We start from the raw sequence: 19,881 nt of genomic DNA on the forward strand, positions 1-19,881 counted from the left end.
AAGATGTAGAACTCTGCATTTAATCTGCAGACTTGCCCAAATTAACCAGGGACTATACTGTAGGAACCATGATATCAGGCTGATTAACCCAGAGACTACAGTAAAAAGTTTGTCATTAGTACTTTAATTTACATGCAGCTCAAGTGATGTTTCTTTTTTTCTCACCCATTTCAGTGCAAACAACCACTGCTCCAGGCCTGCAACTAACTATTATTTTCATTAAAAATTGAGCTTATTATTTTCTCACTCTTGATTGTTTTCCTACTGAAACATCTTAAAATGTGAGAGACCTATCAGACGCAGAGGAGAGAGCAGAACAACAGCACTGAGTTCACTCAGCGTGACTGGAAATACCATTATACCATATGATCAATTAAACACATTTTAAAATAAATTCCAAAGGTTCAAATGTTGCTCTGCGTGGAAACATATTTGTGATAAACGATGTGTATAATTGTTTAAAATAACAGTCACTGTCATGTTGGCATTACCATGTTCATGTTCGATCACTATTTAACCATTAAAGATTTTTTTTATTGTAAATAGTTTAAATTAAGTCACTTGATAATACATGAATAATGAATATTATTGCATATTCTTAGGCGATGCCCTGTATGAGTGGGCTCTGCAGATCTGGTGCTACATTAGCCCTCATAAGATTCAGGTTAAATGCACTATAGTGTTCATGGTTACATCAATATTAAGTAGCAGACAAGAGTAAAACTCGTGTGTGAGACTTCACAGTAGTTCAACCTCCACCTCCACTTTGCAAATTTGTTAAAAAAAACACTCAAACAGATGAACCAGAGCGAGCTCTAGAGGCAACTGTGTTGTACCGCTCAGGAAAAGTGCCTTTGGTCAAACTGTATTCTCTTTCCGTGCATCCCAGACCTGGAACCAAATACCTAGCACTATACGTGAACTCCCAACTCTTACCTCATTTACCAAACTTCTCAAGACATGGCTATTGGAAAATCAGATCTGTGATCTGTTGATCTGTTTTTTGTATATTGTATATTGTATATTGTATGCATATACTTATGTATCTCAATTCCATATAATAGTGTGTACATAATACATTTATGTATACAATCCTGCACTTTATTGGGGCATTGTGCAATCAGAATAAATTTAATATTGCGCGCGGCTGCCCCATGTAGTCCTCAACGCAGGCATCCCCGGTTCGAATCCCACGTCGGGCAGACCTTTCCTGCATGTCATTCCCCCTCTCTCTGCCTCCCCCTTTGTCTATCTCACTATGTGCTATCAAATAAAGGCAAAAAAGCCAAAAAATATACTTAAACAAAAAAAAAAAAAAAATTATCTTGCGCTCATGCACTCGTCAATTAAGCAAACAGCACTTTAGCACATAGCACTTAGCACTGTAGAACCGTATAACTGTTCTGAATCTCTTGGTCCCCTTACTACTTCTTTGGCCAATTATACGTTGTTCATGTCATATATGTTTGTGAAAGATGTCAAGGTGTATCATGATGTATTGTTCTATTGTCGTAGTCCTGCCCCTTGTGCTTTTATCTTCATTGTTTTTATGTCTAACATCAACCTGCCAATGGGACTGAGGATGGAAATGAACGGCTACAATCCCACATATTTACACAACAGTGTTCATCAATATGTACTGTTACCATTAAAAAAAAAAAAAATCTGATGTTTGGTGTCTGTCATTACATGATTTTAGATGCATTCTGTTCATATGTCAAACCTGCTCATTAGGTGTTGTATTATTTGTCGTAGGTGAGCTCAGTGTGGCTGAAGTGTTTTTTTGTTGTTTTTTTACCAAACTTTGAATGACTACTTCACCTAACCCCAGGGATGTACCTGGGCCATGACTGAGCAGATGCAGTTGCAACTTGCTTGCTTGCAGGCCTCCTGGTTGGCTTTCTCCTAATAAGCCAACAAGAGACAATTAAATGTCTGAAAACATCTGAAAGCAGGAACTAGTGAGTCTTAACATGCTCCTGCAGGTCACCTTTTCCCTTATAGGGACAAGAAAGTCCTGTCTGTCCAGGAAATGGTCAGAGAGGGTTGCATTCAAGACGCTGAAGAGGCTTCCTTCACCTTGGACCTACACAAGAGGATAAAAACTTGCCCACAGGACAGCAAACCAAACAGAGAAACAGGCTGTTCTGTTATACAATCAACTCCTATGACCACAAATACAGAACCTCTTAACATTATGAAACTAGTAAAAAGGGTCCCTTTGGTCATTGACCTCTCATACGCCATGCAGATCCAGATCCGTGCCAAAATTTAATGGCTTATCGCAGCCCATGCGCCATTCCTCCATCCATACAAATCGATTTGGCACTTTCTGTCAAATCCTGCTGACAAATAAATATAAAAACAACTAGAAAGGCCGTCAGCATGTTCATTTGCCAAGGCCAAACAATCCCACTGTCTGCCAGATTCAGATTATCTGATTCTGCACTCCACACCATAACCATACCACATTATTTTTTTTACATCAAGTACATGAGAGTTGGGGTGTTGTATAGCTCACTATAGGTTGAGCATAAGCCCATATGGCTACAGTCCTTGTCGCAGCGGCCCCGGTTCAATTCCCCTGGTGGCCCTTTGCTGCATGTCATTCCCCCTCTCCATCTCCTTTTCATGTCTCTCTCCGACTAACCTGTCAATTAAAGGCGGAAAAGCCCCCCCCACAAAAAAAAAAAAAGTGTCAAAAGGTTTAGAACAGTGACATGTAATTTCTGAATCAGGCCCTTTCACTGGTTCAGCACTGTTTCAGAACTTTTTGTGTAATAATGCTGAGAAACAAACAAACAGACACGTGAGAGCGTGACTTCTTTGTCAGAGGAAATAACAGGAGAGCTATCGGACCAATGGACGTTATGTTATCTTGTCTTCCATTCCTAGGCTCCTCCAACATCCCTCTGTTCCCCACTGTGCCAACTCATGGAGCAAATGATCACACATGATCAGCCTTCACTCCCCCATCTGCTTATCCCCTGAGGCTGCTACTCTGGGCTTAACAACTGGCTGCAACCTCTCTGTTTGCCACTCTGCTTGTATCTGTGCCGAACTTTCTCCACTTGGGTTATGTCTTTTTCATATCCTGAACGGCTGAACCTTGGAGTTCTCTACTTGTGCACCTTTTTACCTGTACAATTTGGGTCCTTGGTTAACTACAGCTATTAGATCTCACTGCTGTGCCTGTGGTAGAGTTTAATCTTTGTGAAAACAAATAAAGATGAGTGGGCAGAGCATAAAAGTGTAACGAGTCGGACCACCCCTCTGTATTCAAACAAAGTGACAGGTGATTCTCATAATTTGTTTCCTTAAACAGATTGTATTAGCTCTTCAAACATGTCAGGGCTCAGGGCTGTGATGTGATGAGCAAATGTGCATCAAGCACATAGGAAGATAGTTTCCTGGAAGCGCACATGTCTGTATGTGTGCATGTACGAGTGTGCATGTGTCACCTCAACCTGAACAAAACCCATTAGACCACTCCAGAGCTTTATGACATCCTGCTATTGTGACATTCACCCATTACCTGGCAGTAATGGACTCTGTTCAGCTAATGTCAGAGAGAGAGGGAGATAGAGGAAGCTTGAATGTGTACGCGCGACGCGTATGTGGTCTTGTGCATGTGTGCGTGTTTTGCGGCTGTTTTTATGGCACTTTTCTCTGTCGGAATACTTCTGATATTTAATTTAGCAGATTTTACCTTCTTTAAACAACAGCCTATATGGATTTGCAAGCGCATTCAGAGCAATATGCACAAGTTAGAGATGATAGAGCGCTGCTGCGTGTTGTTCTGGTAGAGCCACAGTGGAAAGGCAAGGGAGGAGGTTATTGATTCCTCCCAGCATAAAGGCCCACAGGAGACAGCAGGGGGAGCAATGGTCAATGAGTAAATCAACAGTGGGCACACACATCGATGTGTACACACACACACACACACACACAGGCATGCATGTACCAGAGCTGCCCCTTGGGACCAGTCTGTCAGGCTTTCAGGGTAATACAGTACATGCTGCACACAGAAAGATGACTCATAACCCACAACAAATGCAGTGCACTGTAACAGAAGACAATATTAAACACTGCTCTGTGATGATGTGCACAGATAAGTTAAGTAAGATTTGTGTACATTAAGCATCTAAGAATAGAACAACTGATCACTATCCGGGCCACATAACATCATCAGTGTTAGAAGGTGAACCACTGTCCATCCAGAGTGGTGCACACAAGACACAAAACATGCAGTCACAGTTTACAGTTTCTAATATACATTGAAAAATGACCATGATATTGAATCAATACTGCATCAACAACACCATTACAATCATTCAAGTAGATGACGTTAAAAATTTCCGGACAGGAAAAGCCAGAGTGAATGAAATTGTACCACTGGAAATCCCTGTATTTATTATTAATTTTATTATTATTTCTCTAACCTCATTAAAATGTGATTATCTTTAAGTATAAATGCAGCTTAATTCAAGACAAACTTTGACTGCTGACACTGGCTGTGAGACATAATGGCATCTTCCTGATTCTCTCTCTCTCCCTCTCTCTATTACTTTTCCTCAAGTTTCCTTCCGCTTGTCTTCTCCTTTTTTTTTTTAACCCCATTGCTACTATATCTACTATTTCCCACTGTTTCAGTTCTCCCTCTCTCCCACCATCCCCCAGTTATCTCCTGAGAGGCAGTTAAGAGATATGTAGACAGTTCAGGCATAAAGGCAGATGGCGAAAACGGAGCGAGAGAGCAAGAGAGAGAGAGAGAGATAAAGAGCGACGGAGAGATAGAGCGAGAGAAAGGGAAGCGATAGACACAGAGCAAAAGAGGAGCCGAGTCCACGGGCAGGCCATGGTCAGTCAAGTGAAAAAGGGAACAGCTCACTCTGGCAGGCCAGCTGAGCTCCTCCGCAGCCTCATCTACAACTGTAAATACAGCACTATACAGTGTGGGGCTGCCCATTGTTTCTGTGCTACACCTGTCTCAGCTTTAAGAATTTATACTGAAGCAGTGGTAGCCAGGGAAGCATACCAGAGGCCAAGTTCATGTTCTGGGTCCAGAAGGATGATTGTGGAATTGCAAACAGTTGCGGAATTACACAGCAGGATTGCCTCACACGGTTGCGAGGCTATTAATTCTTAACAAATGTATCTATTGATTTGTTAATAATGACGAGCAGACCTGCGAGCCAGCTGAGATGTGTTGTTACAGGAGCTTTCTGAGGTGGCCAAGATGACTACATTTGTTCATAACAAATATATGTACAGTATATATATAATATAAAAGAATAAATGCTACATCCACCCATACAGGACATGCTGCTCAACAAATAAGAACAATATACACTGAGGCTTCTCTCCATTTTTTGTGAACCATCTCTCACATGTATAACTGACCTAAAAACTAGGCTGTATCAAGAAGCTTAATTTAGACATTGCTTCAAGTTGTCCTATTTAAACCATCTCATCATTACTGATTAAATCGCTCTCGTTTTTCTGCACACATGTGCGCGCACACACTCACACACACGCAAACGGGGAAAAAGATGCACATATATCATATTAACCAGCACACCAGAGGGAAGGGATTCCAATTAAACCAATACTGAACCTGTTTAGGAGGATGTGTGTTGTCCTGATGGCGTCCCATGATACTTGCCGAGTGCCTCCTCTGCATCATTTGTGTTCAACACAACGACTCAAACCCAGATCTTGCTATCTAGATTCCAACTGACGGTACAGTAGCTTTATGCTGCCTTTCCTTCCTTCCAACTGTGGTTCAAATGTCACAGTCCTAAGAAGTCTCAATCTAAAGCAACTGACATTTCAATAATGTAGCCCGCAAACACTTCCTCGCACTCTCCTCCTCCTCCTCTTCTCCTCTCCTCAGCACTCCTCTTCTCTGCTGTTTCATGAACCTCCCTCTGTCCTCTCCACCCGCCCCTGCCTCTGCATCTGCCAATTGCAAATGTTCACTAGTAGTTCAGTGATGAGAAGACCTGCAGTACACAGAAATCAGTTGTATTGAAAATACCTGGTTGCTAGGATACAGTTCATCGGGACAAAGATCAAAGTGACTCATCGACGGACCATAAAATAGTTGTTTGGGGCTCAGTTGGCCACAGTTATACTGTACTACGCCCACTACCCGTCAAGTGTTTCCTGTGACAGCCGGTGATGCATGACAACCGATCAGCAACATCTGTGGATTATCAGTAGATATTGACTTCTTGAAAGTCACAAGATTTATTATTTTTTTTTTTTTACTGTAGATTAGCCCGTATATCCAATATGGAGAAAGTTATGGATGTTGTAAATATTAAATACAGGATGTATTCAATACATAAGTGGTGAGTATAGAAGCATGAAGATTTTTCAGTTGTATGTTGAAAAGATCATGCTGACTGAAATCTAATGGGTGGGGAGAGTCAAACGAGTGACATGTGGTGAAAAATATTCACTGGTGACATTCTCACAAAGTTCTATTTCTTAACCCTCACTTTGCACTTCTTGCTTATGACAGTTGAAATACTTTGTTCTGCCAAAGTAATACCTGTTATGAGAGTTATAAAAATGAAATAAAATTAAGTGAAGTCTGCGAGCTTCAGGCAGAAAACTCGACTGGCTGCACCAATTTACTTACCTGGCATGCCTCACTCAATCATTCACACCCTCTCAGTTTAGCACTCAGTTTAAACTGCAAAACGGCTGACCTGCATTCTATCGCCTACTGCCTGTTGTTTCAGCCCCACCGCCACCCCAGCGTCCATCTGCAGGCTCTAGGGGGATTAAGAAATCTCCTCATCATTCCTGTGTATATTAATGAAATCCTATTTAGGAAGCGATGAGCTTGGAGACTGGATGCCAAACAATAAACATTTGTATCAAGAGTTGTCTGACCCAACTGGATTTATTTACTTCTTTTTATTAAATAAAAGTAAAAAGTCACACTGTCTGAGTGATGTGCTTTTACACACAAAAGACGGCATGCTTTCCTTGTATTAATGACAGCAATCCTAATGTCTCCTTGATGCATTTTCTTTTCAGTCCATCTTTTTCATTCTCTTTTCATTTTCTGTGTGAATAAATCTTCCTAAGCACTCTTGAATATTTCCAATCTGTAATGGCTCTGCATCTCTCAGGAATTTCCACCTCCATAGTCTGAGAACAAACCACTGAGTTTATTTGTTTATATTAGAATCTAACCGACTCCCAGTTACATAAAGTGTTGCTAGTACTGCCGATACCACTGAAAATCAACACCTAACTTTTCTGATCCGTGCAAGTTTCAGCTCAGCTTTTCTTTCATTACTGTCATCATCTGGACCAACAGAAACCAAAACCATGGGAAGCAGCTAGTAACACACGTGACAACAACTCTGCGTGCAAACCTGCTCCGCACAAAACAGCATAGAATATAAATAATGTCACATTATTTAGTAAGCCAAAGAAAACTAGATATCCTTGGTTGCAGCAATTAGACCAAACCACTGACAGAAAAATGAAAAGGATGTAATTTAACAATTTAACAAAAAGTGTACAGATGGTTCCCACACATTAGCTATAACATGTACATGCACACTATTGCGAGTTTGTTGTGATGTGTCTCTGCCCCCTAGTGGTGAAAAAATTACATAAATCCACTTAAAACAGTGTCATTTCATAACCAATGTTTCTTTCTCATCTCATCATCATCAAAAATAGTTAAAACGTGAATTCAAAAACATTGTGCACAAGCAAGTGCAAGTGTTTATCTACTACAATAAGCTGAGAACAACACATACATCTCAGATACATTACACACACCCCTCCCCTTTTCCCACTTAGCTGCACTGACCTGGGATCTGCTCAACACTCTCTTGTAGTCCCACTCTGGCCGGCACATGATCTGGAGACAGAGGAATAAAAACAGAACCTCCTGTCAGAAACGTGCTCATTTGTTTGAATTTTACTTCTTTTTACTTCTTCTAGTGTCACTCCTTTATTTCAAAATTACATATCACACTAAGAATGTCGGCAAGACGTACAGTTGTAGGTATAAGGTAATGTGACATCCATATAATGCGCACTCCACTCTGACATACATTTCATGTTAGTAACAGCTGGTGAAGATGGGATGAAGTGAAGAACGAACAGCTGCTCTGCTGGAACAAGTTGAGCATATTTCATGTATGAAGAGATGGCTTTTGTGTTGGTTAATCATACCTGACAACAGAACTTTATTTGGAAGCTATGGGATCTCACTTAAGGTCAGTGGGATGCTGTTTTACTGTTGTATCCCCACTGTGTGATTCCGCCAGACAAAATGAGTTCATAAAATGTGTGCAGCATAGCTTTAAACTGCACTGCATTAAATTATTTTTGTTCCTTGCCTTACAGGGCCTGTCACCACAACTAAGAACAAATGCTGACATAACAATCACCGGCATGTGACCTTCTTATCGTCCCGTCACTGGATTTAAAAATGCAACTAAATAACAAAGCCACTGTAAGTATTGTTGTTTTTGGTGGGTTGAACAGAGTATTGAACAAAGGCAACAACTATGAGAGATCTTATCAGTGTATCTGTGTGTTCATGTGTGTGCCATGGGTGTCACCAGACCCCTTTTACTGGGGCACAAGCCCCAGTATAAATGTCATATAGCCGGTAAACGCTGCTTATCGAATGCTTAAAGGATAAGCAAAGCCAGTTCAGACGATATGCGCTGATCCCTTGGTACACCCACTGAAAAGGTTGAGCACCCACCAACACCGGATCCTGATTCTCCTCTGTTGATCAAAATCTATAAATAATCTGCAAATATTATCAAATCTTATTTGTGCTGTGTCTCTGTTTGATGAAGTTACTCATTGCCTTGTTTTGGATGCATTTTAAGAGTTGACAGATGTCAATCATCAGGTTATGCAATGAGGCCACCAGTGAGTTTGGGCACAAATAATTAATAATTATGAAGAAAGCAGGAAAAAAAGAAAACAGAAGTACACAACTAAAGAACATGAAAACGCATGTTTAGAAAAAGAGTAAAGTGCTGTGCAACAATAGGCGAGGCCAGAAACTTTAGGCAAAATTAGGCAATTTGAAAGTGAAAGTTATAAGTATATGGTTGATTTGTTATGAATTTTCAAAGTTTTGAAATTTAGAGGCATGCTGTAACACCACCACTATGGTTCAGACTGCCAGACAAAATCCGATTTTTAGCCCATCCAGATTGGAACCGGATGGCTCTTTTGAAGTCTGAACAGTCACAAGTCACATGAAATCAGATTTTTGCAAATCGGATTGAAACCACCTTCGGCAGGTATAGTTTCAAATCGCATTTGGACAGATGTGTCTCAGTCTGAACAGCTCCAAACACTCAGATCGGTCTTGACTGTCCGTGACGTCACTCTACGCTGCGCAAGACCGCCCTCTGACCGCCCACATATTTCGACTTGTGGACCGATATCAACGGAATGGAGCAGTCAACGGAAGACGTCGAAAACATCAGTCCTTGGACAGAGGACAAAACGAAATGCTTCATTAATCTGTGGGAAGATGGCTCCGTTGTTGTTGTTCGGGTCGCTGACGCAATTATATGACCTAGCACAATACATGCGCTGGATGACGCCTCCACACTACAGCAATCTGTCAGATCGGTCAATAATGTGGCCCAGTCTGAACAGAGCCAAATCTGATTGGACACTAAAAACAGTGTGGACAGTCAGCCCTAAAAATCTGATTTGAATCAGATTCGCTTGCAGTCTGAACGCGGCCCAAGAACCAGCTCCTAACTCACTGAGCTAATTGGCTGTAAGTGAAATGGACTCAGGGAGTCACCAGCCAGGTAGTCTCGCTTGCCAGACCCTCCTCCAGAGAAGAGGGGTTAACCCTACCAGCCAGGCAGCTGTTGTCAAGGCAAATTTCAAAAATGGTCAAAATGTCAGAAATTCTGTTATCTAAACAAAAATCTGATAATACATAAATTGCATCCTGACAGCATGGTGATTGGTGATTTTTTTTTTAATGATAAGTGTTTTTATTCATAAGAGAAAATCAGATGTTACATTGACTGTAGTTGTTCCCATGAGAGCAGAATTCAAAATAATTTCAAAAATTCAGTTTTTGAGATAAAATTATGATATTTGCCAAACTTCATCAACCATTACTCCAAAATATTGTCATTTTTTTCAGGAAGATTGAAAATGTATTTAGCAAGAATTGGATGGTATAGGCTATAGGCTCAATTTTTGAATTGAATAATTCATTTTTTATTAATCTGTGTGGATTGTTTGTGGAGGACAGTCTGAAGATGCTCTCTAGCAAGTTTGGTGTCAATTGAGCAAAAATTGTGGGAGGGGATAGGTTTAATAAGTTTTTACAGTTGTGATGGACTTCATAATTTGTAATGAGTTTAATTGGACAAAAGTCTTAGCAGTATTGGGGCTACATTTTGGTGAATATTTCAAGGCTGTAGCAAGCGTAGGCTACCGTTGGTTTGGTAGGAATTCTCAAAATTTTAAAATTTAAATGTATTGTACTTCAGTTTGGCTCACCCCTGTGTTGATCACTCTAAAAGAGTCTGACCTACTTTTCATTTTCAGTCAGTGAAAGTGACATTCTTGTCCATCATGTAGTGCATCCAGTGGCCTTAGCCCTCACAAGAAGTCAAGGGAGACAGGCATAGTTGAGATCCTATTTTCTCCAATCAATTTTTTATTTTTTCACAGTCCAATGTCTGGATTTTTTGTTATGTTGATGTTAAATATACAAATGATACAGAGGGGTTTATTGAGACACTAGCTTGTAGCAGACAGCAAAAAGCTTTGTTTTGTGGCTTGTACGACTCTCATGATTATGCTAATTGTCTTGCGATTTCAACTGGACATAAAATAAACACCACCCTGTTGAGTTGCACTGAATGTGGTCACAACAAGCATGCTATACTTTTATTCAGACCAACAATGATCACTCTCAGTGACATTCATATGAATGCAAGCTTGACAGATTTACTTTTAATCTTGTCTTTATCCCTGGCCCTGACATCATCAGGTCAGTGTGCAGGATGATTCTTGAAAAAATGGTACTGATCGATTAATAATGGATATTGCTTGATTCTTGATAATATGAATAATAATTTAATTACTGGCCCCAGGCCTAGTGTGCATGTCTGTACTGTGTCTTGTGTGTTGCATCTATGGACTGCCCTAGCTGTCATAGTTCATAGGCTGATGTCATAAAACGAGATGACCTGACAGTGCAACTGTCATCCACAGGAGATGACTTTGCATCTTGAATGGCAGATGAGATAATCTGCCTAATACAGTGGATTCATGTTTTATGTGAGCCCCTCAGGATGGGAGGGAGGTTGTTTGGGGGAATACAAGCACTGTAATGCTGAATCATACTGAGCTCCTTCATCATGTAAAACACATGTGTTTGATTTAAACATTGTGTACATCTTTTATTGTTTGTAATGCTTGTTGAAGAGCCAAATTGGTGAATAAGCGATATCAAAATAATGAGCCTGTGAAAGTGAAACACCATGGCAGAAATCAGACTCGAAGAAACCGAATCCGAGTGCCTTTCTCTCTATCACAATATAAACACACATTTCAGCTTCTGTCATTCCTATCCTCCTCTGTGCTCTGCTGTCCCTTGATGGCCGTCATTACGACTCAAATGCACTTCTCATGTCAAATATATAAGAGGCTGGGAAATTACAGAGAGCTAATGCACATCTGAGCCACATAATCTTTGACAGCTCCATCATTCAGTCTTAAGCAGACTTTATTTCCCTCACGCAAATCTAAGCATAACTGATCAGTATCCTCACTTAAGTATTTGTGTCACAAAAAAATAATGTGAAGGTAGCAGGGCTTTACCTTCTTTTTTATAATGCTGGGTTATAGTCAACATGTGCATAAACACACAGCGCACTGCAGGGGGAGCTCTTTTTATTCACATCCCCACTGCTGGTCCCTGGGGTGTTTTTGTGGTATGCATGACTTAAATCAGCTCACAACGACAAGCCTCCTTATGTGCTAAATTTAACTAAAAGCTAAACAAACAAAAGAATACACTTAAAAACAACCATTACTTTAGGAAATGTATATAATTTATAATTTAATACAATGTATGCTTTTTTCTTCTTTTTTCTTCTTCTTTTTTTGATGCAGCCTGATAGTCACCACATCTAGTTATTTGTTAATATTCTCTTTCCATTAAAATCTTTAATCTAACAGGTTGAAATCCTTCCCAGCATGCACTGACAGCTCGCAGTCCATCACAATACATAGAAAGCAAAACATTTTATACCATAGTACTGTAAGTTGCACATGACATGGATTGAATGAGATATGATAGAATTGTATTGTTGTTTGAATGTTTTGAAAATTAGTACCACTGATCCAAACTTGGGAATGCAACAAACCACAAAACAGAGCTGTGTTCTAGGCAGTCATTATTAATAAAACCAGCCAATAAGATTGCAAATAACCAATCAAGCTGCAAACCAACCAAAAAATCAGAAAACCAATCAAACAACCCAAAGAGAGCTACAAACAAACTACCCCATCATAGAGTGTTACGGCTCCAGCCCATGGCTGTGTCCTGTCTGTGTATGGTGTGTATGGAGTTAAGCAATCAAGGTAAGGTAAAGTAACCAACCACCAACCAACCAACCAACCAAAAAAAAGCTACATACCATTATGTGGCCATTGCTCTTTGACATTTACCCAAAAGAGTCCAACACAGTGTTCATGCCAAATTTGAAGTAATTCCATCATGGACGAATGGATTGATAGAAAACCTGAAAACATAAAGCTCCGGCCCTGGCTGTCACTGCCTGAGAGCTAAAAATAAGAAGAAATTTCTCCAGCAGACTTAAAATGACTGTTTTGAATGAATATGATTATATATGATGTAAGCTATTTGTATTTGACAGCCCTGATATATATATATTTTTTTTTTTTTTTACCTTGAGCAGCTCTTTAAGTAGTAGACATGAAATCCACTCTGGTAATAATTTGGGATTATTTACAAGAGTCGTAGGTCTTGTTCACACTGTATGACTGGTCTGTTACCCTGTTCTTATTTAAACCAACAGTCATGAACTGTGCTCTGTTATGACTTGCCATGATAAAGCCATGGCGGGGATAAAGGGAGAAAAAGATCAGCTTGGATGAATGTCTCTTACTACGTTTTTACACATGCACACCCACACACTTTCCTACATGCAAGGGCACAAGCCTCGCGGAACAACACACACACATGAACACACAGACTCTCTGTTTGTCACGACTCAGACACTCCGCTCAGAAGAACCCAGCAAGCTGGACCCAAACCCCTACTGACCAGCAACTGTTCTTACTAGATCCCAGCTGAGGCAGAGAAAGAGAGAAGAGGAGAGACACAACACACATATGAGGACAGAGAATGAGTCGATGACAAATGGAAATATTTATAGTTAATAAAAACAGATATACAGCACCTCCTCAACCATTATGTTATCTTATTGAAGTCCTGTATAATATTGTAGCGTGCTGGGGAGGGTAGATGGGTTTCCCAGCATGCTTCGTGACAGTGTGTCTGTGAGTTTACGTTAGTGTTACCTCTGTTTTAAACCACCATAAATGTTATCTTTTGCAGTTTTGCAACTTTCAGTGTTACTGTCTTATTGTTTAAGTTCTAATTCATTGATCTATTTAGTTATAATTACTGTTAGGAAATCACCTTGACACCATAAGTGAGGTTATGTGTGTGGTTAGAGACCTCCCTTCATTCATGTGTTTTCTGTGTTCAGAGCATAATAAAGTGGCATCTCCTGGAGTCGAGCGGTGTATGGGGCACAGGAGCTGCAGATAAAGCTAGAAGTAGTCTTTGATTGAGTTTGCTATAACTTAGAACCCTAGATTGCCACAATATGAATAATTGACAGACACAAAAGGGGCATATAATGTATCTGAGCAGAGATGCCATTACCTCCCCTTTCCTTATCTAACCTCTCCACACTACCTCATCTGGTGGTACAGTAGCTAATATTTGCAGAATAAATTCATAATAAATAAATAAAAATACATGGTGCTACTGTGTTTTACCCTGATGGATGCAAAGGATAAATATTATACATCTGGTTGCTGACTCTAATGGCTGGGCAAATCAGTATGTAGGCTATTCCATAGATCTATACTGTGCAAAATAGCACAATTCTTTACATTAGAGGTTTGAAAAAAGAAAAAGAAAACAAAACATTGTTTAGAAATATCCTAATTATGTTGTAAGTATTCCTCATGGGACAGCAGATTGTTTCATTCATGGTAGAGCACATAATGTTTTCTATACAAACTGACTGTAACCCCCTGACTTACAGCTATTGATGACCTGGCACTCTAGAAGTCCAAACTAAGCAATCCACTGATGCCGTAAAACCTTCCTATTTTATATGTATTTGAATATGTTTGAATTGTTTGCTTTATTCTTGCTATTATTTATTTTTTTCTTTGTTTCCTTTATCTATATTAAGCACTTTGATCATCTTTCCTAATGTTGTAAAGGGCTATATAAATAAACTTTGAATTGAATTATTCATGACCCCAAGAATCATCGTTTACCAACACAACACAGCAAGCTTGCCAAATGGATTTGGCAAAACTAGCCTGTGTATGCTGGTTTGCCTGTGTGTGCGTGTGTAAGACAGAGGGAGAGATGAGACTCCTGGGCTGGATGATGATGACTCACCCACCCACACACTCACGCACGTGAATTCAGATATGCACTCATCATCGTCATCACTCAAAACCATGTTAGCACCGCTCACTGACGCTAATTGTTCCCAATCAGTGTATCAGGGGTCCTGTCGATGCACTATGAAACCAGACCACACCAGCGATTGCTTATTGATCTCATTATGTGCTCACGTCACGCCGCATGAGCAAGAGCTTGTGTGCACATGTGTGAGGTGCAGACCGACACATCCATTAGATCTCTATACCTGAGCCGACTGCACTTAAGAATCAGTGACAGTAATCAGTTAAGTGTTTTATTTAAATAAAACAACAACATATTGGACTTTTATTTAATCAATGTTTAAAATCTTATGGGGGAAATACAGCTGACTAAATTTCTGTATGAAATGGCATTACAACCGATCAAATCAAAGTATATTTCAGTAAAAAGCACATGTCAGTGTAACTGGAGGAAAGGGTCAAGCTTCATCTTCTGGGTACCATTAATAAGTGCTAAGTTCTTGTTTGTTGTCTAAGAAGTATTTAATATATTCCTCATGTCGAATATCAAACTATCTGCACTAATGTTAGTGACACAGCCTATCAAGGGTTTTTGAATCACAAACTGTGCAGACTTGAACAGAGCATTGGGAAATAAAATGGTCCAACCTATGGAGGAGTTAACCAGAAGAACACCGGTGTCAAGAGCAACATGTGTATTTTACAATCGTTATCACAGTAAAAGTAGTTTTGTCATATATTCAATAACAAGTGCAAGGTCGCTCCAATTTCGCAATTTCGCTCCATTCCTAGCGGTCACAGTAGCCAGACGTGTTTATGGTTATTAAAAGAAGGCTACAGAGCTACAGGAATCACAGCTTTTGAAAGCTTTTCTCACACTACTGTATGTAGACACAATTGCCTCTATTTTCGTAAACTAGCGCAGGCGCAGCGGATCTGCCCTGCGCTTCGCCAACGGGGAGTGTCCAGGAGCAGTTTGCAATTTTCCTGCGAAGCGCAGCGGGGCGCATCCCGCCTACTTCCCTCCCACCGGCGCAAGTGGCATAGAGGGAGGAGAGAAGGCGTGGAGTGGGTTTCACACAGCCGAGTCAGATCTTCACCAATCAAATGAGCTCCTCTCCTCGCCTTTAAATCCGCCGCGCGTGAGGCGCAAGTTTGATTTCACGTGGAAGAGGGAGGCAATTGACTGCCCAGCTTGCAGTGCGCACACGTCACCAAGACCTCACAGGCAGGTTTCCACAGTTCCAGGCACATTTAAATGCAATAAATAATCACAATAACCCCTATTTATTGTAACTATCTGAATCAGCACATACATGTATATCTGAGATAAAAAAGCAGCCGTGGATGTCCCAAGAGCAGGACAGTGATGACTGCATGTTGCTGCTGTGTTGACACTACACACTGTGCCGTTGCGATGATCCGCTATATTTATTTATTTACTTATTGATTTATTAGCGGGACGAGCGGCCGCATCGTCACGCGACCATAACAAATAAAACTTAAAACAAATAAACTATCATCTCTCACAGCAAGTGAGATGGGAGGAAACTGATGTTCTGGTCCGGTCCAAGCTCGCAGTGTCCGAATATATGGTCGCGCGAACAGACCTCACGGGCTGATGATGCAAAAGTAGTCTGGGAGGAGGTTATAGAGAGCCTAAGCGGAAGCAGGAAGTAACGTCGCCATGGGACCTCAACTCGCCATAGAAATTAACGTGACTGAAAATTTTATTTCGTGATCCGTTTGAATTGCGCCATGAGAAAAAAATATGTCCTCTACCTGTTTAAAAGGTCACGTTTCATGCCGAGAAATCAGCCGTTTATCATAAAACGGCAACAGAAGAATGTATTTTGTGTAAAGACCGCTCCACGGACTACAGATCTGTGTCCCACAAAAAATACGTCACCAACTGACACGGGAAAGGGCGGCATTTGGTGTGTGACGTCACCTACGCGACTTGTAGTCTTTCTGGTCTGAATTTTATTTTACAATAGTTTTACAACAAACGGCTGATTTCTCGGGATGAAACGTGATGTTTTAAACGGATAGAGGACATATTTTTTTCTCATGGCACAATTCAAACGGATCACGAAATAAAATTTTCAGTCCCGTTCATTTGTATGGTGAGTTTTTCAGAGTTGAGGTCCCATGGTGACCGTTACTTCCTGCTTCCGCTTAGGCTCTCTATGATGTTATCCAGGTTTACTCTGACATATTGAGAGCTGTTGCCCAGTAAAAAAAAACAAAAAACAACACACACACACACACACACCTTTTCCATTAATAAAGACACTCATATTTAGTAACCTACTATTTAAACCCGTGTGCACAGATCACAACATAAACAAACAGCTGTGCGTAAAGGAGGCATCATGGAGCGTCTCTCTTTTTCTTTTTTCTTTAGAATTTACCTGAGATGGGAGATGTGAATATCTCCTCACTATCTGATGCCGAGGCTGATTGTGGTTTGCTGTGAGAGATGATAGTTTATTTGTTTTCAGTTTTATTTTTTATGGTCGCGTGACGATGCGGCCTCGCCCGCTAATAAATTAATAAGTAAATAAATAAATATAGCGGATCATCGCAACGGCATAGTGTGTAGTGTCAACACAGCAGCGACCCTCACAGTCCTGCTCTTGGGACATCCACGGCTGCTTTTTTTGTCTCAGTCCCTCACTGGTTTCATCTGTGTTAATTCAGTCAGGTTGAGTTTCCATTACGCATGCCGACAGCCTTTGATCTGTCATCAGTGTGACGGGACAATCGATATAGATATACGTGTATGTGCTGATTCAGATAGTTACAATAAATAGGGGTTATTGTGATTATTTATTGCATTTAAATGTGCCTGGAACTGTGGAAACCTGCCTGTGAGGTCTTGGTGACGTGTCTGCACTGCGAGCTGGGCAGTCAAATTGCCACTGCGCTGGCTGCGCTTCGCCTTGCGCTGAGAGTAGACCAGGTTGGAGCTGGCGAGCTTTCGGCGCACTCTCGGCGCGTCTATTGGCATCAAATTGTCACTGCGCCAAGGTGAATCTGTCGACACCTCCCCCTGCTGCGCGACCACTCCCATCTCGGCGCACAGCAGTCTGCCAATTTATCAAATCCGCTGCGCACGTTGTTGCACTGGACGATAATACCACTGCGCCGGCTGCGCCAGGGTTCGCCTCGCTGCGCCCCCCTGAGTTGCGCCAGGAAAATAGAGCCCAATAATTTTAGGCTACTGTATCTGTTAGAATGATGAATTAGATGTTGAAAATGCATTGATTAGGGTTTAAATGGTAGAAGAGGAAAAATATTATTTTCATCATTTCATTTATTTATTTTTTTGTTCCATGTGAGTGGGTTGTGCTGATGGCAGCCACCAACACACACCCGGGCATGTATGAGTGTGTGTTTCACAGCGGAGTTGCATGACTAAGGCTTTGCATGTACTGTCAGGCAAAAGCATGCATGCATCTGTCACCAAATTCAGCTGAGTACATCTCATCTCTGCATTCTCTTTTACATGTTTGACGCATGAGCTGTAGCACGTGATTATATGTCCTGTAGCATGATGTCTTGTATCCGCTGATGTGTTTAATGATTAATGTAATGAGACAACATGCTCAAGAGAAACACTGTCGTGTTGATGAAACCACATAATGACATTGCAGTCCTGAAGTGAACTGTTGCATTGAATTAAAATGAAAGATCTCATCAGAAATTGATAAGTTGCACTAAAGCTAATACGAGGTTCCTGTCTGACAAAAACAGTCTAAATTTTCATGTTAATTAAATATTTTTTAGTTTCCACAAGTTTTTTCTCCCTCATACAAGTCAGTAAAGAAATATGTACTATACAGTATTTTTTAATTAAGTGATGATAAATAAAGTTGCCTCCTACATAAACATGCATACATAGCAAAGAACAGGACAAGAGCCAACTCATACCTATTGTACAGAATGATATCTGTTTATGTTGGGTGTTTTTTACCTAAACTTTTTTCAACACCTTCCTTTGCTTTTTCCGCTATCATTTTTTTTCCCCAATTTAATAAAGTAAGCTACATGTTTATTGGTGGCCTAACACTAAAAACTATCCAAACAATTATTTGCCCTGCCCTAATTTCTTCATACACAGAAAGTATTAAGGTTTGGTGGAGAGTCACATGATGGAGATGTTATTAAAAATATTCAAATTCAGAGAAGAGGCCAGGCACTTGTATTGTTAGACAAATATTCTACAATCTCTTATTTCATCTGTAAAAGGTTCCTCAATTGAATTTAGAATTTGCATTCACATTCTTGCACATCTACTTGTCGTCTTTACTTCACTGAGTTAGATGCATCGCAGGCAAATGGGCTCTCATGCATGCACAAAACTCATCTGAAACACACACACACACCATTTCTTCTCCTCCTCCTCCTCATCCTTTCCTCCCTCCCTCCAAGGCTCCATGGCTAAGTGGAGTGCTTTTCCTGCGTGTTGTTGTACCCATGTTAGGCTACTGACGCCAGCTTGTCATTCTCTACTCCTATTACGGTGAGAGGAGAGTGCATCACAGCTCCCACAACCCACTTCTCTCTGTCAGCTTTCTGCTCCTGCTGATTGACACTGACGTCGTTGGGCGTTAGTATTTCAGGCTGAGTCCCGTGAGAACAACGTGAGCATCAGGACACTGGTCTTCCATTTGGAGCTGCATGCATAATGACTGCCATCCCATTTTGTGTCTGTGCTTCCTAAAGTCTTCATGCTCATTCCCCTCCAAAATCCTCTAACACATTTTGCAAGGTGGATAACTGAAAACAGATGCAACACATTTCTAACATACTTAAGTATGTTAGAAATGTGTTGCATCTGTTTTCATTTAGATTTGAGATGCAAATAATTGTTTTTATTCATTCATTTATCTTGGGTAATTTTTCCCTTTAATTTGACAGGGACAGCACAAAAGTGACAGGAAGGGAAGGGGGATGAGTCAGATTCAAACCCATGGCTGCTGGGATAAGTACTATGTACACCAAATATACTGTATCTACGGCATCATGTTGCATTTTCCGTCTGTCCTAAATATAATCTCAATAATAAAAATTATTTCAAATTTGAGCAAAATTATGTTGTAAATGATACATTAACTAAATAGAAACAGTATAAAAAAATCCAAG

At 40.5% G+C, this 19,881-nt stretch overlaps 1 protein-coding gene across 2 annotated transcripts in view; it reads right to left on the bottom strand.

The window, feature by feature from the left end:
- The window catches only part of LOC146976032 (cGMP-inhibited 3',5'-cyclic phosphodiesterase 3A-like), a 71,982-nt gene that overhangs the window by 25,380 nt on the left and 26,721 nt on the right, over positions 1-19,881 (bottom strand). Inside the window, exon 2 of one of the 2 annotated variants that reach the window (XM_085795545.1) lies at positions 7,844-7,894. The exons of the other annotated variant lie outside the window; for it this stretch is intronic. Within the exon in view, the coding sequence (XP_085651671.1) occupies positions 7,844-7,894 (51 nt within the window). The remainder of the gene's footprint in view (positions 1-7,843; positions 7,895-19,881) is intronic. 2 annotated transcript variants of the gene reach the window in all.

Source organism: Trachurus japonicus, chromosome 13, assembly GCF_045865225.1.
Source record: "Trachurus japonicus isolate A0001 chromosome 13, Traja_1.0".
NCBI lineage: Eukaryota > Metazoa > Chordata > Actinopteri > Carangiformes > Carangidae > Trachurus > Trachurus japonicus.